The following is a 27,509-nucleotide window of genomic DNA, read 5'->3' on the forward strand; positions in this document are numbered from 1 at the left end:
GGAGACTCATAGTTAGGGGTACAGACAGAAGATTCTGTGACTGTGAAAGAGAAATCAGGATGATGTGTTGCTTCCCAGGTTCCAGGGTCCAGGAGGTCTCAGAGCAGCTGCAGAATATTCTCAAGGGGGAGGGTGAGCAGCCAGAGGTCATGGTACATATTGGTACCAATGAAATAGGTAGAAAGAGGAAAGAGATCCTGTGCAGCGAGTGTAGGGAGTTAGGAAAGAGGCTGAAGCGCAAGACCTTCAAGGTAGTAATCTCTGGATTACTCCCAGTGCCATGTGTTAGTCCGGGCAGGAATAGAATGATAGTACAGATGAAAGAGTGGCTGAAGAACAGGTACAGGGGGCAGGGATTCAGGTTGTTGGATCAGTGGAACCTCTTCTGCAGCAGGGGTGATCTGTGCAGGAGGGATGGGTGGCACTTAAACTGGAAGGGAACCAAGATCTTGGTTTGGAGATTCACTGGTGCTACTCAGGAGGGTTTAAACTAGTTTGTCACGAAGATGGGAACCAGAGACCAGAGTACCAGGTCAGAAACTGGAGGGATGGAGAGGAAGGTAGAATTTAGGTAAACAGACAGGAGCAAAGTAATAGATACAATGGGTCAGACCCTTTTAATAGTGTGTATTTTAATAGCAGGAATATTATAAAGGTGATGAACTTAGGATATGGATCAGTACATGGAACTATGATGTTGTGGCCATTACAGAGACTTGGTTGAGAGAGGGTCAGGAATCGGCACTTAATTTTTCAGGGGTTCAATGTTTTAGAAAAGTTAGAGAGGGAGATAAAAGATGGGGGTGGAACTGCACTACTAAGCAGGAACAATAACACGGCTACACTCAGCAGGAACATAATGGAGGGCTTGTCCACTGAGTTCTACATGGGTAAAACTTAAGTATAGAAAGAGTGCAATCATTCTTATGGGATTGTATTACAAACTCCCAATTGTCACTGGGACATTGAGGTACAAATATGCAGTCAGATTAAGGAAAGGTGTAAACTCAATAGGGTTGTTGTCTTCAGGGATTTCAACTTCACTAAAATAAATTGGAATCTTCTTCGTGAAAGAGGTTTGGATGATGCAGAAATTGTAAAGTTCATCCAGCAGGGTTTCTTAAATCATCTGATTTAAGATAGTCCAACAAGAGGAGGAGCTATACTGGACCTAGTGTTAGGTAATGAGCCTGGTCAGGTAACCTACCTTTCAGTAGGTGAGCAGTTAGAGAACACTGACCACAGCTTAAGTTTTAAGGTAGCTATAGATAAGGATAAGTATGGTCCTAGTGGGAGAGTATTAAATTGGAGCAGGGTAAATTATGAGAGCATAAGGCAGGAACTAGGGAGAGTAAATTGAGAACAGCTATTTTTGGGCAAGTCCACATCTGACACGTGGAGGATGTTTAAAGACGAACTGCAAAGTCTATGGGACATATGTTCCCGTCAGAAGGAAGGACAAGCATAGCAAGGTAAGAGAACCTTGGATGTCAAGATATATGATGAATTTAGTCAAGAAGGAAAAGGGGAAGTATACAAATCGTAGAAAGCTAGAATCAAACACAGCCCTTGAGGATTATAAAGAGGCCAGAAAATAACCCAAGAATGGAATTAGCAAATCCAAGAGAGGTCATGTAAAGTCCTTGGCAAATTGGATTAAAAAGAATCCGAATGCACTCTACACATACATCAGGAGCAAGAGGATAACTAAGGAGAGGGTGAGACCACTCAAGGATAAAGGGGGAAACATTTGCTTGAATGCTAAGGATGTGGTGAGGTCCTTAATGAGTACTTTACATCAGTATTTACAAAGGAGAAAAACATGGAGGATAGGGAGAGCAGTGCCTAGAGTATTAATATGCTAGGGCATTTCAAAGTAAAGGAAAAGGTAATGCTGGGTCTCTTCAAGAATATTAAGGTGGATAAGTCCCCAGGAACTGTCGGGATGTATCTAATTAATTGATAGAAGCAAGTGAAGAGACTGCTTGGACCTTGACCAATATCTTTGTGTCCTCTCTAGCTATAGGCAAGGTCCTGAAGGACTGGTAAGTACCTAATATTGTTCCGTTATTCAAGAAGGAAACAAAGGATAATTCAGGAGACTGTACACTGGTGTATCTCACCAGTGGTAGCAAAGTTATTGAAGAGAATTCTTAGCAAAAGAATCTATGATGTCTGGAAAACCCCATGGCCTAATTAGAGAGAGATGGTTTAAGGCTAATTGTGTCTGTCTTACTAACTTAACTGAACTTTTTTGATAAGGTGACGAGAGTGATTGATGAAGGTAGAGCTATGTTCTCTGCATGGATTTTAGTAAAGCATTGATAGAGTGGTTAAGAAGGCATACGACATGCTTGCCTTTATTAGTCGAGGCATTAAGTTCAAAATTCAAGAAGGTATGTTGCAGATTTAAACCTCTACTTAGACCACATCTGGAGTATTGCATACAATTCTGGTTGCCCCATTACAGGATGGATGTCAAGACTTTGGAGAGGGTGCAGAAGAGGTTTATCAGGATTGTACCTGGATTAGAAAGCATGTGCTAGAATGAGAGGTTGGACACATTTGGATTGTATTCGCTGGAGCAGCAGAGCCTGAAGGAAAATCTGTTAGAAGTTATGTGAGGCATAGATAGAGCAACCAGACAGTACAGTGGATTCCAGTAAATTGGGACACATCAGGACCTGTACATTTTGGCCTAATTATGCAGCTGCCCCCAATTAGCTGAAGTTCCATGGAATTTGTTAAAGGTATATATACAAAAAAGGACAATCATTTAATTGAGTAACAAAATACAGAATAAGGTAAAACACTACTAATACAGTACTATAAAATTGTATTAGTTCCTAAAAGTTATAGACAGTGTACGCTGCATGTTCTTTTGATTGACTGTAAATCAGTGCAGACACCAAGTGGAGATAATGAACTGCTTTTGACAATTAAATCTTGCCAAATCTTCATTTCCATTGTAACAATCAAGATAATTGTCAAGTGTGACGCCAAACCAAGTTATCAGACGATTGATGTTAATGAAAGAGATAAGAGAGACAATGGAGAAACGTTCAAAATGTTAATGAGAGAGGTGAGAGAGATTAACGGAAAAGAAACACAATTCAGAATATTGACAGACCGGTTGCTTTGAACCTGAACCGTTTGAAGTTTGATGGACAGGTAATACCCCAGCAGGGGGATAAAAAGAACAGGTTCACTAAGGCACAGGACACACCACGAGATCACGAGATAACAAGACCCTGGAAGAGCGGTGTGTCCCCACAAGTTGGTTAAAGTTTGGAGGTCCGGTTCGCAGGAACCGACCATAGACTCACAGGGTGTAAAGGTACGATCGGTGGGAACCTGGTGTGCGTGTCCGCCCTTGCCTGGGTGCCGGGTTCACCGTGGAAGAACGGTCGTATCCGGAACGGAGGGGTCACAGTCGGTGACCACAGCGGGATAGAAGACGTAAAAGGGTCCGCCCAAAAACCAACTGCGAAAGCATCAAAGGTCTGCCTGAATCAAATTGCACCCCACCCCAACGGCACAACAGCGATTACTGCGAACTGTACTAAGCTAAACTGAACCCTGCGTCACTTAAGACTGATCATTTTACCCCTAGACTGCGATAGAGCTTGGTTTGATTCCTATTACCCTAGTTCTGTGTACATGTGTGTATTATCATTGCTAATCTGTTGCATTTATATCCTTACGATTAGAGTACTATGTTACTTATTTCTTTAATAAAACTTTATTAGTTCCTAGTAATCCAGACTCCAACGAGTGGTCCATTTCTGCTGGTTTGGCAACCCAGTTACGGGGTACGTAACATAAGGCCTTCAAATTCTCTGCAGTTCCTAAGTTGTTGAAACTGAAATTATTTCATTTTCACTCCCAGTTGCTTCTGACATCTCCAAGCCTGAATGCTTGAAACTGCAGTGAGCAACACAATTCTGAATAGTCTTACTACTTATTTCTCGCCAACTATCAGTGAAAAAAATCAAGCAACTGATGCTATAAACAAAGCAAATCCCAGGTATTTTCTCAATTAGTTTTTGTTCTTTAAGAATTGCCCAAGTAGCTGCCTGATTAATCAAAGGCCTAATTAATTGGAATCCACTGCACCTTTTTCCCAGCAATGAAACATCTAAGATAAGAGGGTATACATTTAAGGTGAGAGAGGGCACTTTCAAAGATGTGAGGGGCAAGTTGGTGATTGACAGGAGGCGAGGAGTGCAAATAGAAGCAGCCTTTTCTGGCTGGCTGCCGGGGACTAGTGTTGTTGCGCAGGAGTTGATGTGGGGAGTGTTTCCTTTTACGTTACATGTCCATGCAACCACAGCTCACTCGCAGCACGCGTGAGACCCTGATCTTCTTGGTCGGTCCATCGGCCCCGCCGAACCTGCAGCTCCTCCAACCGCCGGATGTTATGCTCGACAGGGTGACAATGTCGCGTGTGCTGGGCCAGGCCGGCCTTAGAGAGGAAAGATCGGAACAGATCCCGCAAGAGAACTGACCACCAACCGCCCCCGTGGCGAAATTGATGGTTTTGATGCCAATTTTGCAGATGATACAAAGATAGGTGGAGGGGCAGAGAGTGTTGAGGAAGCAGAAACTCTACAGAAGGATTAGACAGATTAGGAGAATGGACAAAGAAGTGGTAATGGAATACAGTGTTGGGAAATGTATGGTCATGCACTTTGATAGAAGAAATAAAAGCAGAGACTATTACTAAATAGACAGAAAATTCAAAAATCCAAGGTGCAAAGGGACTTGGGAGACCTTGTGCAGGATTCCCTAAAGGATAACTTGCAGGTTGAGTTACTGACGAGGAAGGCAAATGCAACGTTACCATTCATTTCGAGAGGACTAGAAGATAAAAGCAAGGATGTAATCCTGATGCTTTGTAAGACAATGGTCAGACTGCAGTTAAGAGTATTGAGAGTAGTTTTGGACCCCTTGTGTAAGAAAAGATAGAAACATAGAAACATAGAAAATAGGTGCAGGAGTAGGCCATTCGGCCCTTCGAGCCTGCACCGCCATTTATTATGATCATGGCTGATCATCCAACTCAGAACCCCGCCCCAGCCTTCCCTCCATACCCCCTGATCCCTGTAGCCACAAGGGCCATATCTAACTCCCTCTTAAATATAGCCAATGAACTGGCCTCAACTGTTTCCTGTGGCAGAGAATTCCACAGATTCACCACTCTCTGTGTGAAGACGTTTTTCCTAATCTCAGTCCTAAAAGGCTTCCCCTTTATCCTCAAACTGTGACCCCTTGTTCTGGACTTCCCCAACATCGGGAACAATCTTCCTGCATCTAGCCTGTCCAATCCCTTTAGGATTTTATACGTTTCAATCAGATCCCCCCTCAATCTTCTAAATTCCAACGAGTACAAGCCCAGTTCATCCAGTCTTTCTTCATGTGAAAGTCCTGCCATCCCAGGAATCAATCTGGTGAACCTTCTTTGTACTCCCTCTATGGCAAGGATGTCTTTCCTCAGATTAGGGGACCAAAACTGCACACAATACTCCAGGTGTGGTCTCACCAAGGCCTTGTACAACTGCAGTAGTACCTCCCTGCTCCTGTACTCGAATCCTCTCGCTATAAATGCCAGCATACCATTCGCCTTTTTCACCGCCTGCTGTACCTGCATGCCCACTTTCAATGACTGGTGTATAATGACACCCAGGTCTCGTTGCACCTCCCCTTTTCCTAATCGGCCACCATTCAGATAATAATCTGTTTTCCTATTTTTGCCACCAAAGTGGATAACTTCACATTTATCCACATTAAATTGCATCTGCCATGAATTTGCCCACTCACCCAACCTATCCAAGTCACTCTGCATCCTCTTAGCATCCTCCTCACAGCTAACACTGCCACCCAGCTTCGTGTCATCCGCAAACTTGGAGATGCTGCATTTAATTCCCTCATCCAAGTCATTAATATATATTGTAAACAACTGGGGTCCCAGCACTGAGCCTTGCGGTACCCCACGATTCACTGCCTGCCATTCTGAAAAGGTCCCGTTTATTCCCACTCTTTGCTTCCTGTCTGCTAACCAATTCTCCATCCACATCAATACCTTACCCCCAATACCATGTGCTTTTAAGTTTGCACACTAATCTCCTGTGTGGGACCTTGTCAAAAGCCTTTTGAAAATCCAAATATACCACATCCACTGATTCTCCCCTATCCACTCTACTAGTTAAATCCTCAAAAAGTTCTATGAGATTCGTCAGACATGATTTTCCTTTCACAAATCCATGCTGACTTTGTCTGATGATTTCACCGCTTTCCAAATGTGCTGTTATCACATCCTTGATAACTGACTCCAGCAGTTTCCCCACCACCGACGTTAGGCTAACCGGTCTATAATTCCCCGGTTTCTCTCTCCCTCCTTTTTTAAAAAGTGGGGTTACATTAGCCACCCTCCAATCCTCAGGAACTAGTCCAGAATCTAAAGAGTTTTGAAAAATTATCACTAATGCATCCACTATTTCTTGGGCTACTTCCTTAAGCACTCTAGGATGCAGACCATCTGGCCCTGGGGATTTATCTGCCTTCAATCCCTTCAATTTACCTAACACCACTTCCCTGTATTTCGCTCAGTTCCTCCATCTCACTGGACCCTCTGTCCCCTACTATTTCTGGAAGATTATTTATGTCCTCCTTAGTGAAGACAGAATCAAAGTAATTATTCAATTGGTCTGCCACGTCCTTGCTCCCCATAATCAATTCACCTGTTTCTGTCTGTAGGGGACCTACATTTGTCTTTACCAGTCTTTTCCTTTTTACATATCTATAAAAGCTTTTACAGTCAGATGTGCAGACATTGGAGAGGGTTCAGAGGAGGTTCATGAGAATGATTCCAGGAATGAAACAGTTATTTCTGAGAAGCATTTGATGGCTCTGGGCTTGTACTCCCTGGAATTTAGAAGAATGGGGGGGGGGGGTCTCATTGAAACTTATCAAATGTTGAAAGGCTAGATAGAGTGGATGTGGAGGGGATGTTTCCTATAATGGGGGAGTCTAGCACCAGAGAGAACAGCCTCAGAATAGAGGGCCGTCCATTTAGAATGGAAATGAGGAGGAATTTCTTTAGCCGAGAGTGGTGAATCTATGGAACTGATTACCACAGGTGGCTATGGAGGCCAGAATATTGGGTATGATTAAGGTAGAGATTGGTAAGTTCTTGATTAGTCAGTGCGTGAAAGGTTACAGGGAGGAGGCAGAAGAATAACATTGATAGGAAAAATGGATTGGCCATGATTAAATGGTGGAGCAGACCCAAGGGGCTGAATGGCCTAATTCTGCTCCTTTCTCTTATGGCCTGTGGTCTTTAAAAGTTCCCACTGAATCTAGAACCTACAACATCCTTTCAGACAATATAAAAGTGTTAAAAATAAAATCGAAGAGTGCAATCATGTTCAGCCAGATATCCATTATCACCCAGTCGGTTCTGAATTATTTGCTGAGTGATGAAATATGTCAAATATAGTGCTATAGTGGAGCACTTACTCATTCAAATCCTGCTCATCCACATATAGTGTGAACTTCACCACAACCTTGGGCCAAAGGTGAAATAAAGACCTGAATTCTAGGAGGATGGTAAAAATGACTGGCTTTGATGTCAAGGCAACAGTTGACCAACTATGGGATGAAGGAATCCTGGTAATAAAATTTTCTGTTACTGTTTTCATGCTTACATTTTGAAAATAAATTGGAATGGAAATATTGACTCTTCGTCTGCAGGCCAGGATATAAATCTTGTAAATGGGAAGAAAGCTCAGTCACTGAGGTAGATCTCTGAGTGACTGCTGAGACCTCCAACGTGCTAATTGCCTTCCACTGGACCATTCAGCACAATCCTGGATCCAGTTGTTCATTGGAAGGCCAGTCCCTGCAAATCAGAGAGGTTCATCAGCACATAGGGCTTCTCTGAACCCTGCCTGCAGGATCACCTGCTGTCAAAACTGTTACTGGTTTAGGCTGATTTACATGCTCTCTGTCTAGATGCTAAAATTAATCCATAATTTTAAAGCAAAGTAAGTGCAGTTCTAAAACTAATCAGAAACTCAGCTGCAGCTCCCACTCCTGAATGAGAATCTGTGACCATGACAAAACATTAATGGGTAGCTGTTGCCATCTTCAGGATTAATTGTGAAACATCTATTAATCACTTCATTCTGGTCAACATGGCATTTCCTTCAAGATACCATACCTCAGCACAAGTGAGTGCCTTTAAGAATGTTAAAATGTTATTAAAAAACTGCAGCAATTTATGAGATCAATGAATGGTAAAACAGGATACACAGCACAGCACAAAGGACATATTTTTGATTGGGAAAACGAGATAATAAACAGACTAACCAAACAAAGTGAAGGAATGACATTAATAAACAGAGCAACTAGCTTTGGATGTACGAAGATGGATTGCTCTAATCCAGGCATTTAACTCTAATTCACAATTTCATTTACTCCTCTTGTATATACCCATCTTAAATGCATATAATCTTTACTCCCAATGAGCTACATCTCCCCCTTATTCATGCTTAAATTATCCAGCCTTCTGAATGTAAGTATTCACCAGAGTAACTTACAGTTTTGTGAAACAGAGATGTTCAAATTAACTTTTTTTTTAAATGGCAATAGCAAAATCATCAATCCACATGCATATTAGAAAATTAGCACTTTATAACTGAGGATTAGCAAACATTCTCAAAGGGATCCAGTAGGGTAACTATCAGCGAAACAGAAAAAAATGACTGCGAGCATTGGTTCAAACTTTCAAGTTTATCAGAAGAGTTTCTAAAAGCAAATTAGATTAAGTTCCATAATCCGCATGTTGGAACTGACAGTTATTCTTCTATTCATAAGGCATGGAGTATAAGTTTAAGGTTGTTTTTGCTGCACTGCAGCAAGCTTTTTGGTTAAATGGTTAAAAAAGTTAAAAAGCTGATGGTTAAATGGGTCATAATAGGCAGGCCAGCCTGTCCCTGCACGTGGGTATCCTCTTAGAGTCTTCTGATCCAGCAATTTCAGAATGGATAAAATTCCATCAGACAACATGCTAGAAGCAGCCAATGAAGCACTACTCATAATTGCAACCTCCAACGAAACTGAGACCAATAACATAATAAATGCATCAGCAGCAGCAGCCCAAGAAATGCTGGGCTACAAAATTAAATACAATGGAGAGTACTGTCATAACCCCTCTGGAGACAACGAATGGAAGCCAAGATGATAACAAGGGCAGAGGTCAGCAAACTAAATGAGCTGCAGAAAGGTGTGAAGATCAAAGACTCATCTCAGCTATCAAGGAAGTACAGAGGTAGGTCTACAGCCGAAGTGCTGGAAACTGCCAAGTAACAGTTACCAGCTCTGGTTACTAGACTACAGAGGTACCCTAAGGATGTAGAGGCTAAGCAAATATATGCACCCTTCTCCAAGAACCAGGAAAAGTATTTGTATAGTTCCAGGGTAACAACATGCCAGTACCTGAACCAACCTAAACAGCAATCAAGAAGTATTGGAAGAGTATATGTGTATATATCACATAACACTAGTGCCCAATGGCTGAAAGACCTACAGCAAGCTTCTGCAACCTCCGGGAGGAAGAACCAGTCACTATCAGAGCAGTAGATGTCTAGCAATGGGTAGCAAATATATAAATGGATGCCACGATGAGGACACAAGGAAGGCCGCAAAATCTCAGTACCTCCAAAGGGTGAGACAGGTCCTAAAAAGCTAGCTGAATGGGAAGAACAAGATCAGAGTCATTAACGCATTCACCCTATCAGGCATCTGATACCCAGCCGCAATAGTGTGCTGGCCAAGGAATGAGCTGGAAGCCACTGATATCAACACCCAGAAACTACTAACAATACATGGAAGATTCCACCCAAAGTCCAATGTTGAGCGACTATATACCCACCGGAATAAAGGAGGATGAGGACTTGGAAGTGTCAAGGCCACAGTCCTGGAAGAAATGCACAACGCCTATGAGTATGTCAGGAAGATGGCCCCTAAGGACTACCTCAAACCTCGGACAGCAGGCAGGGAACATGGGAATGGAAGTAGGTGAAGCAGAGCCAGAGGACCAGAGGCCATGGCAGGATAAGCCACTGTACAGGATGTATCATCGCCAGATATCAGAGGAGACTGGCATAAAGTCCTACCAATGGGTGGAAATGGCAGGGTTGAGGGACAACACAGAGGCACTGCTCATGGCTGCACAAGAACAGGCGGTGAGCACTAGAGCAACAGAAGCAAGGTTCTATCACACCAGACAAGACCCATGATGCAGACTGTGCAAGAAATTCACTGAAACATCTAGCAGACAGTAGCAGAGCGCAAGACACAGACAGGGACAGCATTCACTGAACAACACAACCAAGTTGCAGGAATTGTGTACAGGAACATCTGCGCTGAGTATGGATTGGACAAATCAGAAACACCTGAGAAGGTAGTGGAGAATAACAGAGCTAAGATCCTGTGGGATTTCCAAATACAGACTGAATCAAAAGTACTGGCTAACCAACCAGACATAGTAATTTTGGACAAGGGTCAGAAGAAAGTAATAGTAATAGATTTGGTAATCCTGAATGACAGTAACATCAGGAAGAAAGAATATGAGAAGCTGGAGAAATGCCAGGGCTTGAAAGAACAGATAGAAAGGATGTGGAAGGTTAAAACCAGAGTAATCCTGGAGGTACTAACCCACTAATTCACAGCTTTTTTTCCTCTGGTTTTATGTATTTCATTGTACTGCTGCCTCAAAGTCAACAAATTTCATGACACATGTCAGTGAATTCCAACTAACCAAATACTTGGCTCCAAGTGTGATGGCCTTGGGCAGAGTAACTGATAAACGCAGAGTTCTTGAATTTACAGAATATCATTGCCCAACATCTGCCATTAAGATTATAATCCAATTATATTTGCAGATGACCGAATGAAGAGGCGAGAACAGCGCACAAGTATATTATTCACAATTCCTGAATTATGCACTAAAGTATAAATTATTACTGCTGATGAATGTTTAAGAAAATAATCCTACTTCCAATATTAACACCCAAAGTAATGAGCCGAAAATCAAAGATTCCACATAAACAATGCTAAATTATAAACAACGAGCTATTCCAAATTCTTTGTCCTTGTGCTATATCTTAACGAATATTTGCTGATCCAACATGAAAGAATCACTCTTTTAATGTGCTTGAAGGACTGCTAATAAGAAAGCACCTGAATAAGACAAGATAACATTTTGCAGAACAGTAATATATGAGCCAATCTGAATGTAGTACCTTCGAAGACTTTCCTTTTTATCTTCTCGTATTAGGCAGCCATCGAGATGCCTGTTAATGTTCTTTTCAGGGATAGCAACTGCACAAACAGGACAATCCACTACATGAAAAAAGAAGAGAAAATGGAGGTTATACAGCATAGTGTAGCATGTGCCATTGTCCTAGAAATGCTGTTTCAAGCTTCCTGTTCACAGATGGAGGTTGACTATCAACCATATCCACATCATATATTCTCTGTCATGCCCTATGTGGCTAATACAGAAACAAAAGTAAAATTCAATGTTGATTCATGCAACACAGAAAACCATTCAACCTACAACAACAACTTAAAGTGCTATCCAATTCATCCCATTCCACTGGTCATTCCCCATAGTTCTACATCTTTTTTCCTGTACAAGTATCTAACCTGCTTCCACCCAATCTTTCATATGCCACTTTCCAGAGCCATTCATTAAAATAGGAACTCTCATATCAATTTCTGAATGTGTACACTCTAATTACTAAAATCCTGCCAAATGAAGCAGTGTCAGCTTATTATTTCAATCAAATCGCTCTGAAATAAATGACTACCAAGATGTGGATGTCTTAGTTATAAATGTCCAAATGTCCTTGGATTTTGGAGATGTACCAGAGGGTTGGAAAACTGTCAGTGTTGCACCTCCAACAAAAAGTAGGTAATAAAACAATTAGCCAGATAAAGGGCTTCCTCCTGAGACGGTAACTGTTTATTCCCCTTCACAGATGCTGAGTTTTTCTAGCATTGTGTGTGTTAGAATTGAAATAAAAGCAACACATCTGAAAAACCACAATTTAATTTGGCAGAGTCAGCAATGGTTTCATGAATAATACAGAATATTAGAGTTTTCTTGAGTAAACAAAGAGTGGTTGTAGACAGGTCATATTCTGCATAGAGGCTGGTAACCAGTGGGGTGCCTCAGGGATCTGTTCTGGGACCCCTTCTCTTCGTGATTTTTATAAGTGACCTGGATGAGGAGGTGGAGGGATGGTTTAGTAAATTTGCTGATGACACAAATGCTGGGGGTTTTGTGGATAGTGTGGAGGGCTGTCAGAGATTACAGCGGGACATCCATAGGATGCAAAACTGGGCTGAGAAGTGACAGATGGAGTTCAACCCAGATAAGTGTGAGGTCAAATATGATGGCAGAATATGGTATTAATGGTAATACTCTTGGCAGTGTGGTGGAACGGAGGGATCTTGGGGTCCAAGTCCATAGGACACTCAACACTGCTGCACAGGTTGACTGTGTGTATTGGCCTTCATCAACCGAGGGATAGAGTTCAAGAGCCGAGAGGTAATGTTACAGCTATATCGGACCCTGGTCAGACCCCACTTGCAGTACTGTGCTCAGTTCTGGTCACCTCACTACAGAAAAGACGTGCAAACTATAGAAAGGGTGCAGAGGAGATTTACAAAGATGTTGCTTGGATTGGGGAGCATGCCTTATAAGAATAGGTTGGGTGAACTTGGCCTTTTCTCCTTGGAGCAACAGAGGATAAGAGGTGACCTGATAGAGCTGCATAAGATGATGAGAGGCATCAGTTGTGTGGATAGTCAGAGGCTCTTTCCCAGGGCTGAAATGGCTAACACGAGAGTGCACAGTTTTAAGGTGCTTGAAAGTCGGTGCAGAGCAGATGTCAGGGGTAAGTTTTCTTTATACACAGAGAGTGGTGAGTACGTGGAATGGGCTGCCAGCAACAGTGGTGCAAGCAGATACACCAGGGTCTTTTAAGGGACTCCTAGATAGATACGTGAAGCTTAGAAAAATAGAGGGCTATTGGTAACCCGAGGTAATTTCTAAGCAAGTACATGTTTGGCACAGCATTGTGGGCCGAAGGGCCTGTATTGTGCTGTAGGTTTTCTATGTTTCTAAGTCTCAATATGAGTGGATAAAGAGAACGAGCAGATATACTAGGAGAATAATCATTCTCTCCCTATTTACCCTCTCTCTAGGCCTTAAGAATCTTAGTTGTTTCAATAAGGTTGCTTTGAGGTCCCAAAGAAGCAGTGAGTAGAGATAAGCTGGTTATCTTCAGCTTAGCAAGCTATCAGTGGGAAAGCACAGGATCACTATCGGGACTGTAAGAGTGTACAGATAGAAACTGATAGATTAATGAGCAAATAAAAAGTTAGCATATGGAGTATAATGTAGAAATGAGAAAACGTTCAGTTTAGAAGAAAATTCAGAAGAAAAAATAATTTTATATGGAGAAAACTTACAGTAAGCTGCAGAACAAAGGGATTTATGGTGCCCTTGTGCATGAAATACGATATATTTAACAAGCAACAGGGAAAATAATTGAATGCTGGGCCTTATTTTAAAGGAATTAAATATGAAAGCTTTACGATATCAGTACAGCTACTAGTAAGACCATGTCTGGAGTAATGTAAACAACCTTAGTCCCTCTGTTTAAGGAAAGGTAATTCATTACAGTTGGTTTAGAGAAGATTCATGTGGATAATTCCAGATTGCCCTATGAGGTAGGGTTAAACAGGATGAGACTGTACTAACTACAGTTTAATGTAAAGCAACGTTATTGAAACAACTAAGATTCTTAATGTCTAGACAGGGGTAAATGTGGAGAGAATGATTATTCTCCTGGGAGAGTCAAGGACCAGAGGGCATTGTCTCAGAATAAAACCATAAGACATGGGAACACAATTAGGCCATTCAGCCCATCAAGTCTTCTTCTCCATTCTAACATGGCTGATCCCAGATCCCACCTTAAATATACCCACGGCCTCCACCGTAGTCTGTGGCACAGCATTCCAGATTCACTATTCTCGGGCTAAACAAATTCCTCCTTACCTCCTTCCTAAAAGTTCGCACCTCAGTTTTAAGTCTGTGCCCTCTAGTTCTGGATACCCCCACCATAGGAAACATCCTCTCCACATCCACCCTATCTAGTCCTTTCAACATTCGGTAGGTTTCAATGAGGTTCCCCCCGCCCCCACAGCAAGTACAGACCCAAAGTTGCCAAACTCTCTTCATATGTTAACCCTTTCATTCCTGGAATCATCCTTGTGAACCTACTCTGGACTCTCCCCAATGACAACACGTCCTTTCTGAGATATGGGGCCCAAACTGTTGGCAATACTCCACGCGCAGCCTGACTAGTGTCTTATGAAGCTTCAGCATTATTTCCTTGCTTCTATATTCTATTCCCCTTGAAATAAATGCCAACATTGCATTTGCCTTTTTTACCACAGACTCAACCTGTAAATTAACCTTCTGGGAGCCTTGCACGATGACTCCTGTCCCTCTACACCTCTGATGTTTGAACCTTCTCCCCGATTAGACATTAGTCTGCACTGTTGTTCCTTTTACCAAAATGCATTAACATACATTTCCTAACACTTTATTCCATCTGCCACTTTTTTGCCCATTCTTCCAATTTGTCTAAGTCTTCCAACCTACCCTTCCACTCATCTTCGCACCATCCACAAAATTTGCCACAAAGCCATCAATTCCATTATCCAAATCATTAACAAACAATGTGAAAAGTAGCGGTCCCAATACTGACCCCTGAGGAGCACCACTAGTCACTGACAGCCAACCAAAAAAGGCCCCTTTAATTCCCACTCGCTGCCTCCTACCTGTCAGCCATTCCTCTATTATGCTAGTATCTTTCCTGTAACGCATTAGGATTGTATATTGTTAAGCAACCTCAAATACCTTCTGAAAATCCAAGTAAATTACATCCACTGCCTCTCCTTTGACCACACTGCTTGTTACTTCCTGGAAGAACACTAACAGATTTGTCAGGCAAGATTTCCCATTACAGAAACCATGCTGACCTTAACTTATTTCATCATTAGTCTCCAAACTGGCCTATAATTTCCTTTCTTTTGCCTTCTTAAAGAGTGGAGTGACATTTGCAATCTTCCAGTCCTCCAGGACCATGCCAGCATCAAGTGATTCTTGAAAGATCATGACCAATGCATCTGTTAGCTCTTCAGCAACCTCTCTCAAGACTGGGACGTAGTCCATCTGATCCAGGTGACTTATCCACCTTAAGACCTTTCAGTTTGCCTAGTACTTTTTCCTTTGTAATAGCAATGGCACTCACTGCTGCTCCCTGACACTCACGGCTGCTCCCTGACACTCATGCACCTCTGGCACACTGTTAGTGTCTTCAACAGTGAAGACAGATGCAAAGTACCCATTAAGTTCATCTGCCATCTCTGTCCCCCATTACAACCTCACCAGCATCATTTTCCAGTGGTCCAATATCAACTCTCACCTCCCTTTTACTCTTTATACAACTGAAAAAACTTATGGTATCCTGCTTTATATTATTGGCTAGTTTGCCCTCATTTCATCTTTTCCCTTCTTATGGCTTTTGTTAGATTTTAAAAGCTTCCCAATCATCCAACTTCCCACTCATTTTTGCTACCTTATATGCCCTTCCCCTGGATTTTATGCAGTTCTTAACTTGCCTTGTCTGCCACAGCTCCCTACCCTATCATTTGAGTACTTCTTCTGTGGGACATATCTATTCTGCGCCTCGTGAACCATTCCCAGAAACTTCAGCCATCTCCACCATCATCCCCGCCAGTATCATCCTCCAATCCACCTGGGCAAACTCCTCTCTCATGCCTCTGTAATTCCCTTTATTCCATTGCGACACTGATACATTTGGCTTATGCTTCTCTCCCTCAAAATGAGGAGGTGCTCTTTAAAACTAAGATGAGAAAGAATTCCTTCTTGCATGAGGTTAAGAATCTTTTCAACAGAACTGCGAGCGCCAATTCTTTGTGTATACTTAAGGCTGAGAAAGATACAGATGTTCAATCTGCAAGGGTTATGGGGAAGAGTGAGAATGTCAGAGCAAGCTTAAATGACTGAATGATCTACTCCTGATCCTATTATTTACGGTCTCACAATCTTAAAATATTTAACTTACAATGAACGTCTCTTTTAAATATTCCTCAACCTCTTCTCTATAGGAAATTAATGCCAAATTCCCTAGGTTTTCTACTTAAACTGAAATCTTCAATCATTATTTTAAGCAGCTGCAGAAATACAAGTTTGTTTACTGCCAAAGGAGTTAATGCCAACTGAACACTTGCATTAGTTCACATAACACTTATTTATAGTCATTTTTTTTTGACAACAACCTTTCACTATTTCCTTTGGTCCAGAAGTCGAGGGTTCGGCATCATTATCCTTTGCAGCCAGCTCTGCCAAGCAATTCTCAGTAACTGATTGTGTGCAGGTGTCATTTTGTTCTTCTTCACACTGCTCCTCTGTGGATTGTATTCCTGATTGCCTTATAGAGGAATGGCTCCGAGACAGAAATCTGTCCATGTATTTCATCTCCTTCTTCATCTTGGTATGAACTTTGTAACCAGATGATTGATTCTTTTTGGATGTATTCACTGTTTGTGCTGCCCGAGGTGAGACTGGAGGGGACTGCAAATCATACTTGGACTGCAAATTTCTGTGGAAAAAAAAAATAAACGATTAATATGTCTGTACTGATCTAACTCAAGCGACACAGTTTGCCTTTCCATTGTTAAGGCCTCATGTCTAATCCAGGCTAACACCATATCAATAAATGTTTGCAACAAATGGCAATGATTTGCTTTGACATTTATTTATCCATTACTTTAACATTATTATAGTATCAAGTTGCCCAATTATATTTTGAAAAATCACCTCGCTTGATTCCTTCTTATTTTATAAAGTAGGTAGTTCTAAGCATTTACCACTAAACTAAGTAGTTTTCCTTACATCTATAAATTTACATTTGTGTGAAATTCTACTAGTCAGTTAAAACTGGGATTTTCTTAAATTCGTACAATTTTGTACCACAGTGCAGGAACACTCAAAATCCCTAATGAAATCAATCTCATTCCTGTACTCATTACAATGTACAAAGTACAAGTAAATTGATTATCGATGTACATATATGTCACCAGGCACTCCCTGAGATTCATTTTCTTGTGGACAATCACAGTAAATACAAGAAACACAATAAAATCAATGAAAGACTATTATCCATAACCTTGAAATTAACTCCAGTTCAGTAGGAACAGTTCAGTGATGGGCGAGTGAAGTTATCCCCACTGGTTCAAGAAGTAATAACTGTTCCTGAAGCCGGTGGTGCGGGTGCTGGGGCTCCTGTACCTTCTTCCCGATGGCAGCAATGAGAAGAGAGCATGGCCTGGCCCGCGCGGGTGGGGGGTCTTGATGATGACTGCTGCTTTCCTGCAACAACACTCCACATAGATGTGCTCAGTGGTGGGGAAGGCTTTATCTGTAATAGATTGAGCCATATCCACTTCTTTTTGTAGGCTTTTCCATAGAAGAGCATTGCTGTTTCCCTACCAGGTCATGACTGAACCAGTCAATATACTCCCCACCACACATCTATAGAAGGTTAGCAAAGTTTTACATGACATGCCAAATTTTCACAACCTACTGAGAAAGTAGAGGTGCTGCCATGTTTTCTTTGTAATGGCACTTACATGCAGATCCAGGACAGATCCTCTGAAATAATAACACTGAGGAAATTAAAGTTTCTAACCCTCTCCACCTCTGATATTCAGATGAAGACTGCCTCACAGATTTCTAGTTCCCTCTTCTTGAAGTCAATAATCAGCTCCATGGTCTTACTGGCATGGAGTGTGAAGTTGTTATTGTGGCACCACTCTGCCTGATATATACACCAGTCTCCCTCCTATATATTGATTCATCACCATCCCTAATTCGGCCAATGACATGGTGTTATCAGCAAATTTAAATATGATATTGGAGCTGTGCTTAGTCACACAGTTATAGGTGTAAAACGAGTAGAGCAGATGGTTAAGCACACAGTCTTGTGCTACACCTGTGCTGAGGGAGATTGTGGAGGAGATGTTATTGCCAATCCCAGACAGGGTCTGTGAGTGAGGAAATTGAGGATCTATTTGCACAAGGAAGTATCGAGGCCTAGGACTTGAAGCTTATTGATTAGTTTTCAGCAGATGTTAGTGTTGAATTCTGAACCGTAGTCCATAAAGAGCATCCTAATGCAAGCACCTTCACTATCCAGATACTCCAGGGTTGAGTGAAGAGGTAATGAAATGGCATCTGCTGTTGACCTGCTGTGACAATAGGTAAATTGGAGTGGATCCAAGTCACTTCTCAAGGAGCAGTGGATACATACTGTGGATGCAAGTGCTACTGGATGACAGTCATTGAGGCTGGTTGCCACGTTCTTCTTAGGCACCAGTATAATTAAAGCCTGCTTGAAGCAGGTGGGTAACTCGGACTGCCAAAGTGAGTACTTAAAGATATTCGTGAACACCCAAACCAGATGATCAGCACAGGTCTTAATACTCGGCCAGGTACCCTTTATGGGCTGGATGTTTTCCGTGGGTTCACTCTTTTGAAGGGTACTTTCACGTCAGCCTCAGAGACTGAAATCACAGGGTCATCATAGTAACTGCACTCACTTCTGCCCCTTGACACACTTAAATTTCCAGCATACAGCTACCGTCTTACAGAGTGAAGAATACTTATTCAGTTCATCCACCATTCCCTTGTCCCCCATTACTTATCCTCCAGTGTCATTTTCCAGCAATCCAATACTTGCTCTCACCTCTGTTTTACTCATAATATCTAAAAAACAATTGGTATCCTCTTTGACATTGTCAGCTTGCTTACCTTCATGTTTCATTATTCCCCTCCTTATGGCTTTTTTAGCTGCCTTCAATAGGTTTTTAAAAGCTTCCCAATCCTCTAGATTCCTACTAAATTTTGCTCATGCTATCTCTTTGGCCTCTTTTGGTTTTGACTTCCCTTGTTAGCCATGGCTATGTCATCCTGCCTTTAGAATATTCTTCTTCCTTTGCAATGTATCTATCCTGTACCTTCTGAATTGTTCCCAGGAACTCCAACCATTGCTGCTCTACCATCATTCCTGCTAGTACCCCCTTCCAATCAACTTTGCCCAGCTCCTCTCTCGTGCTCCTCTAACTCCTTTTAATCAATGACAATACTAATACATCTGACTGTAGATTGTCCCACCCAAACTGCAGGGTGAATTTTATTGTATCATGATCACTGTCTCCTAAGGGTTCCTTTACCCTAAGCTCCCAAATCAAATCTGGTTCATTACACATCACCCAATCCAGAATAGCTAATCCCTGCCTGGGCTCAACAACAAGCTGTTCGAAAAAGCAATCCTGAAGATATTATAAGCAACACACACAAGTACTACACCTGCCCCTACACCTCCTCCCTCACTACCATTCAAGGCCCCCAAACAGTCCTTCCAGGCGAGGCGATACTTCACCTTTGAGTCTGTTGGGGTCATTTACTGTGTCCGGTGCTCCCATGTGGCCTCCTGTACATCAGTGAGACCAGTAGATAGGGAGACTGTTCGCTGAGCACTTAGTCTCCGTCCACCAGAAGAAGCGGGATGTCCCAGTGGCCACCCATTTTAATTCCACTTCCCATTCCGATATGTCAATCCATGGCCTACTCTACTGTCAATATGGGGACACACTCAGGTTGGAGGAACACCACCTCATATTTCTTCTGGGTAGCCTCCAACCTGATGGCATGAACATCGATTTCACGAACTCCTGGTAATGCCTCCCCCATTCACCATCCCCATTCCGTTTTTCCTTCTCTCACCTCATCTCCTTGTCTGCCCATCGCCTTCCTCTGGTGCTCCTCCTCCTTTTTCTTTCTTCCATGGCCTTGTCCTCTCCTATCAGACCCCTCCTTCTCCAGCCCTGTTCCTCTTTCACCAATCAACTTCCCAGCTCTCAATTCCATCCTTCCCTTTCCCGGTTTCACCTATCATCTTGAGTTTCTCTCTCCCCTTCCCCCATCTTTTATATCTACTCATCCTTTTTTCTCCAGTCCTGCCAAAGGCTCTCAGCTTGAAGCGTCGACTGTACTTTTTTCCATTGATGCTGCCTGATCTGGTGAGTTCCTGCAGCATTTTGTGTGTGTTGCTTGGATTTCCAGCATCTGCAAATTTTCTCTTGCTTTTAGATATTCTACAAGTTCACTCTCAGGATCCAGCATCAAACTGATTTTCCCAATCTACCTGCATTTTGAAATTCCCCCATGACAATTATAACATTGCCCTTTTGACATGCCTTTTCTATTTCCCTTTGTACCTCCTGTACCTAATAAAGTGGTCTTCTGCTGAGGTAGCCCATTAACTTCAAGGTTAAATGTGTTGTGCATTCACAGATGCTCTTCTGCACACCACAGCTCTAATGTGTGGTTACTTGAGTTACCATTGCCTTCTTGTCAGCTTAAAGCAGTCTGGCCAATCTCTTCTGACCTCTCTCATTAACAAAGCATTTTCACCCACAGAACTGCTGCTAACTGGATTTTTTTTTTGTTTGTTTTTTTTTCTTTTTACACCATTCTCTGCAGCTCCTAGAGACTGCTGTGCATAAAAATCTCAGTCTATCAGCAATCTCTAAGATACTCAAACCACCCTGTCCAGAACCAACAATCATAGCACTGTTAAAGTCACTTAGATCACATTTCTTCCCTTATTCTGTTGTTTTGGTCTAAACAACACCTGAAATTCTTGACCACGCCTGCATGCTTTTATGCATTGAATGCTGCCACATAATTGGCTGATTAGATCTTTGCATTAACAAGCAGGTGGGCAAGTGTACATAATAAAGTGGCCACTGAGTGTATGTCCTACCAGAATAAAACTTCCCAAACCTCTTTAACTCATACCTGACTGAATGAAATTCCATCCAGCACCATTCTGACAACTTTCCAGTTGATCCATGTCCCACTGCATCCCAGATAATCTTCATTATTTACAACTCCACCAATTTTCATGCTTCAGGAAACTTTTAATCATAACAGCCTCATCCCCATCCAAATAACTTAAAATATTTTTTTAAAAAATCAAGGTCCCACATATGCAGCTATCGCTATGGTACACTTTACGGATACATCCATCAACTACAACCCCTGCCTCTATCACTAAGCCACTTTGGATCCAATTTCCTGGTCCCCTGTCCCTTGGGTTCAATGGTCCATACTTGCTTTTTAAAGCCATTCTCTAAACCTCGGGGGTGCGGGTGGATCACAACATCCACTTACAGGAGTGACGTCATCACCATCCTCATTGATTCATGGCATTCAGACGTGTTTTAAATTTACTTGGCCACCAACACAAACAGGAGAATAAAAATATCATCCTTACATATCAAGTGAAAATCACAGGCGTTGGTTATTATAGACCTCAATGCCCTGATATGGAAATATTAACCAGTCAAAGTATCTGTTTTATCAGCTGCTGGAAATGAAAAGCCATTTTGTCTAGGATAATTGACAATAATTGGATTAATCTGTCTCAACCAGTAATGAATCAATTTTCACTCCACGGGGGTTCCTGATGCTCTCCCTGTAATTTGTTCACCATGGGATTTGGGAGTTAAATAAGAGAGTAGCAAGATTTCTGAGATGTATTAAAAAGACCTGATTTGTATCAAGTTATCCAACAACAGAGTGGAGATACCAGCTGATATGTTGTAGAACTGTGATGTCCTTGGTAAATCAGATAGCTTATTTAGGATTACATGAACAAATATCACTTAATTTCAAAGAATAATATCCAGAGTGGAACAAAATAACTCAACGAGAAAAAGACTGCAGCTTGGCCAGCAACAAAACAGACAGATGGAATTTCTAGACGTGTACAAAAGGAACAACAGCTGTTCTAAGTTGAAAAGACAGAAGAGAGTGTCAGAATTGTAACGCAGTCAGTTTCGGTAAGGAAAAAAAAAGCTTTATTTAATATCTGGCACAATATACTTACGAATGGGTGGGGCTAATTGCCAGTCTGTGATGAATTAGCTGATCTTAACTAGGCATAGTAATTGCCCTCAGATCTCAAAAGTTAAGAAATAGCAAATTAAGTTCTAAATTGCAAATCCACCATAACCATAAAGCAGTTACCAACTTTCATCCCACCCACACCTGTTTTTGGCAGAGCCTGTTCTTAGCTAATAGGTTCCTACAAGTGAATACTCTACTAGTATTAATGTCAAGAGAAAGTCTGCAGATGCTGGAAATCCGAGCCACACACACAAAATGCTGCCTAGCTTGCTGAGTTCCTCCAGCATTTTGTGTGTGTTACCAGTATTAGTGGATTCAGTTTATGCACAAACAATGCTCTGATGGATAAGAAGTAGAAGCTTATTAGTGGGAATATAATCATATCTTGGGTAACAGTGAATGATCAATAGAAACAACACCATGGATTAGTGGCTATGATGGTGAAAGAAATGGAGAAAAAACACACATTAAGTTAGATGAACATAAAGGCATAAAGGAGTTCAGGTTTCTTTTTCCACAACTGGGTCATGATGTGTTCTTAATAATATTTAAATATCTTTGCCAAGAATTCATGAACACTCAAAACACACCTACTATGGTGATAGGTCCTAAGTAGGTGAAAATACGTTTATCATGCAATGACCAAGCAAGTCAGTATATTATTAGAACTTGGAGTAAGGTTATTTAACAGATGGGATTCTTCCAAAAATTAGCATTCCTTTGTTTTAAGTTTTGTGTATGTCTAATGCAAAAGGCCCTCTGAAAATGGATACTTATCTGGCTATCTGAAAATGGATAATTATCCGGCTATCTGATAATCAACATGCACTCAATATTTATCTGAGGTGAGCTCACTTGGATTACCATGTGCAGTTTTGACCCACATACCTAAATGGGAATCAATGCAGTACAGATCCCTGGGATGAGAAAATAGGTTGTATAAGGAGAACAAAAAAAAACTCTAATTCACCAGACTTTAAAAGAATGAGACACAAGCCCGATGTGAAAGGTGGAAAAAAATTAGCCAGTCACTGTCCCTTCAGGCACCTTCTACTCTATGTACAACAGAATCTGAAGTTCCAAATTGTCTTTAGCTGCCTCCAAATGTACAAAATAGAAGTGAGGGGAAGTCATCTGTGATCCTGATCAACTTCTCGATTAGAAGTAGCTTAGATGTGGATTAAGACAAATGTAGGTCCCCTACAGACAGAAAAAGGTGAATTGATTATGGGGAGCAAGGACATGGCAGATCAACTGAATAACTACTTTGGTTCTATCTTCACTAAGGAGGACATAAATAATCTTCCAGAAATAGCAGGGGACAGAGGGTCCAGTGAGATGGAGGAACTGAGGGAAATACATGTTAGTAGGGAAGTGGTGTTAGGTAAACTGAAGGGGTTAAAGGCAGATAAATCCCCAGGGCCAGATGGTCTGCATCCCAGAGTGCTTAAGGAAGTCGCCCAAGAAATAGTGGATGCATTAGTGATAATTTTTCAGAACTCTTTAGATTCTGGACTAGTTCCTGAGGATTGGAGAGTGGCTAATGTAACCCCACTTTTTAAAAAGGGAGGGAGAGAGAAACTGGGGAATTATAGACTGGTTAGCCTAACATCAGTGGTGGGGGAAAATGCTAGAGTCAGTTATCAACGATGTGATAACAGCACATTTGGAAAGCGGTGAAATCATCGGACAAAGTCAGCATGGATTTGTGAAAGGAAAATCATGTCTGACGAAACTCATAGAATTTTTTGAGGATGTAACTAGTAGAGTGGATAGGGGAGAACCAGTGGATGTGGTATATTTGGATTTTCAAAAGGCTTTTGACAAGGTCCCACACAGGAGATTAGTATGCAAACTTAAAGCACACGGTACTGGGGGTAAGGTATTGATGTGGATAGAGAATTGGTTGGCAGACAGGAAGCAAAGAGTGGGAATAAACGGGACCTTTTCAGAATGGCAGGCAGTGACTAGTGGGGTACCGCAAGGCTCAGTGCTGGGACCCCAGTTGTTTACAATATATATTAATGACTTAGATGAGGGAATTAATTGCAGCATCTCCAAGTTTGCAGATGACACAAAGCTGGGCTGCAGTGTTAGCTGTGAGGAGGATGCTAAGAGGATGCAAGGTAACTTGGATATGTTAGGTGAGTGGGCAAATTCATGGCAGATGCAATTTAATGTGGATAAATGTGAGGATTCGAGTACAGGAGCAGGGAGGTACTACTGCAGTTGCACAAGGCCTTGGTGAGACCACACCTGGAGTATTGTGTGCAGTTTTGGTCCCCTAATCTGAGGAATGACATCCTTGCCATAGAGGGAGTACAAAGAAGGTTCACCAGATTGATTCATGGGATGGCAGGACTTTCATATGATGAAAGACTGGATCGACTAGGCTTATACTCATTGGAATTTAGAAGATTGAGGGGGGATCTTATTGAAACGTATAAAATCCTAAAGGGATTGGACAGGCTAGATGCAGGAAGATTGTTCCCGATGTTGGGGAAGTCCAGAACGAGGGGTCATAGTTTGAGGATAAATGGGAAGCCTTTTAGGACCAAGATTAGGAAAAACTTCTTCACACAGAGAGTGGTGAATCTGTGGAATTCTCTGCCACAGGAAACAGTTGAGGCCAGTTCATTGGCTATATTTAAGAGGGAGTTAGATATGGCCCTTGTGGCTACAGGGATCAGGGCAGGAAAATATAATTAGTCATATAATACAGACACAACATTAGTGTGAACTTCAAGTGACCACTTCTGCCTGCAAGACATTCTGACATAGAATATAAACAGGTGTTATGCAACACCCAATTACCAGTTCCTCTATAAAAACTGACACATAATTAACACATGCGAATCATACATTGGAGCACAAGTCTTTGATATAAGGGATAAACTCTGCACAAGTCCAGTTCAGTAATTATTCAAATGCAGTCTTTTAAGTTGCAAAATGTCTCATGTAGCTTCACCCTGGGCAGCGGTATTAACAGACAAGATTATAAAGATAGACTTTGATGATTTATTGAAAATAACCAAATGTTTGTTCATACAAGATGTGGATCTTTCCACTTGCTTTTTGGCATCCCATGAGCATTTGTGATAATTAATATATAATGCAGCTTGAAGTCCTACAGTCAGACCTTCTCAACCTCTAAACTCTTCAAAAATAGAACGCACAGATATGACTACACACGTACCTCTGTGGTGCTCTGCTACTCTGCCCCTAACTCTGGATGCCAGAAATAATAAACAAAAAACAGAAAATACTAGAGACATTCATCAGGTCAGATAGCACTGTGGAATACCTCCATCATTTTCTTTTCATATTCTACCCCAAATTCTCTCAAGTCTTCCCTTCTAAGCTCAATTATTCATGTTCTGCTACTTTGATTAATCCACTATATTTATTCAATGACTTAATTCTGTTTAACTAATTGCTGGTGCTATTTAACCTACATGAAGGAAACAGGCTTCCTCACCTCCTTCACCAACTATGTTGATGAAGTGGTGAGAAGAGAATGGGGAATTCAGTAGTTAGGGGAACAGACAGATTTTGTGAATGTGAAAGAGACTCTTGGATGATATGTTGCCTCCTAGGTGCTAGGGTAAGGGATATCTCAAATGAGATCCTTAAGGAGGAGGGTGATAAGCTTGAAGACATTGTACATATTGATACTAATGCCATAGGTAGAAAAAGGAATGAGGCCCTGAAGACAGAATATTGGGAGTAGGTAGGAAGCTGTAATTCTGGATTGTTATCTGTGCCATGCACCAGTGAGAATAAGAATAGTATGATTTGTCAGTTGAATGCGTGCCTGTCGAATTGGTGCAGGGGGCAGGATTTCAGATCTGTGGATCATTGGGATCTCTTCTGGGGAAAGTATAACCTGCAAAAGGGACAGGTTACATCTGAACTTAAGAGGGAATCATTACCCTTGGAGGCAGGCTTACTGAAGCTGTTGGGGAGGGTTTAAACTAGATAAGCAAGGAGACGGGAACCAGAGTTATAGGTCAGAGGACGGGGCAGTTTGTGTAAAGATACAAACAACAGGAATTCTGCAGATGCTGGAAATTCAAGCAACGCACATAAAAGTTGCTGGTGAACGCAGCAGGCCAGGCAGCATCTCTAGGAAGAGGTGCAGTCGACGTTTCAGGCCAAGACCCTTCGTCAGGACTAACTGAAGGAAGAGTGAGTAGGGGATTTGAAAGTTGGAGGGGGAGGGGGGGATCCAAAATGATAGGAGAAGACAGGAGGGGGAGGGATGGAGCCAAGAACTGGACAGGTGATAGGCAAAAGGGATACGAGAGGATCATGGGACAGGAGGTCCGGGAAGAAAGACGGGGGGGGGGGACCCAGAGGATGGGCAAGAGGTATATTCAGAGGGACAGAGGGAGAAAAAGGAGAGTGAGAGAAAGAAAGTGTATAAAAATAAGTAACAGATGGGATACGAGGGGGAGGTGGGGCATTAGAGAAGTCGATGTTCATGCCATCAGGTTGGAGGCTACCCAGACGGAATATAAGGTGTTGTTCCTCCAACCTGAGTGTGGCTTCATCTTTACAGTAGAGGAGGCCGTGGATAGACATGTCAGAATGGGAATGGGATGTGGAATTAAAATGTGTGGCCACTGGGAGATCCCGCTTTCTCTGGCGGACAGAGCGTAGGTGTTCAGTAAAGCGGTAACCCAGTCTGCGTCGGGTCTCGCCAATATGTAAAAGGCCACATCGGGAGCACCGGACGCAGTATATCACCCCAGCCGACTCACAGGTGAAGTGTTGCCTCACCTGGAAGGACTGTTTGGGGCCCTGAATGGTGGCAAGGGAGGAAGTGTAAGGGCATGTGTAGCACTTGTTCTGCTTACACAGATAAGTGCCAGGAGGGAGATCAGTGGGGAGGGATGGGGGGGACGAATGGACAAGGGAGTCCCGTAGGGAGAGATCCCTGCGGAATGCAGAGGGGGGGGAGGGAAAGATGTGCTTAGTGGTGGGATCCCGTTGGAGGTGGCGGAAGTTACGGAGAATAATATGTTGGACCCAGAGGCTGGTGGGGTGGTAGGTGAGGACCAGGGGAACCCTATTCCTAGTGGGGTGGCGGGAGGATGGAGTGAGAGCAGATGTACGTGAAATGGGGGAGATGTGTTTAAGAGCAGAGTTGATAGTGGAGGAAGGGAAGCCCCTTTCTTTAAAAAAGGAAGACATCTCCCTCGTCCTAGAATGAAAAGCCTCATCCTGAGAGCAGATGCAGTGGAGTCGGAGGAATTGCGAGAAGGGGATGGTGTTTTTGCAAGAGACAGGGTGAGAAGAGGAATAGTCCAGATAGCTGTGAGAGTCAGTAAGCTTATAGTAGACATCAGTGGATAAGCTGTCT

General features: G+C 42.2%; 1 protein-coding gene across 2 annotated transcripts in view; it reads right to left on the minus strand.

Annotated features, from left to right (window-relative positions):
- Positions 1–27,509, minus strand: part of rad18 (RAD18 E3 ubiquitin protein ligase) — a 285,072-nt gene that overhangs the window by 213,000 nt on the left and 44,563 nt on the right. For both annotated transcript variants that reach the window (XM_063067843.1, XM_063067842.1), the window contains exons 5-6: positions 16,447–16,769; positions 11,307–11,406 (exon numbers count right to left, since the gene is read on the minus strand). In XM_063067843.1, coding sequence (XP_062923913.1) covers positions 11,307–11,406; positions 16,447–16,769 — 423 coding nt within the window. The remainder of the gene's footprint in view (positions 1–11,306; positions 11,407–16,446; positions 16,770–27,509) is intronic.

This window comes from Mobula hypostoma, chromosome 15, assembly GCF_963921235.1.
Source record: "Mobula hypostoma chromosome 15, sMobHyp1.1, whole genome shotgun sequence".
NCBI lineage: Eukaryota > Metazoa > Chordata > Chondrichthyes > Myliobatiformes > Myliobatidae > Mobula > Mobula hypostoma.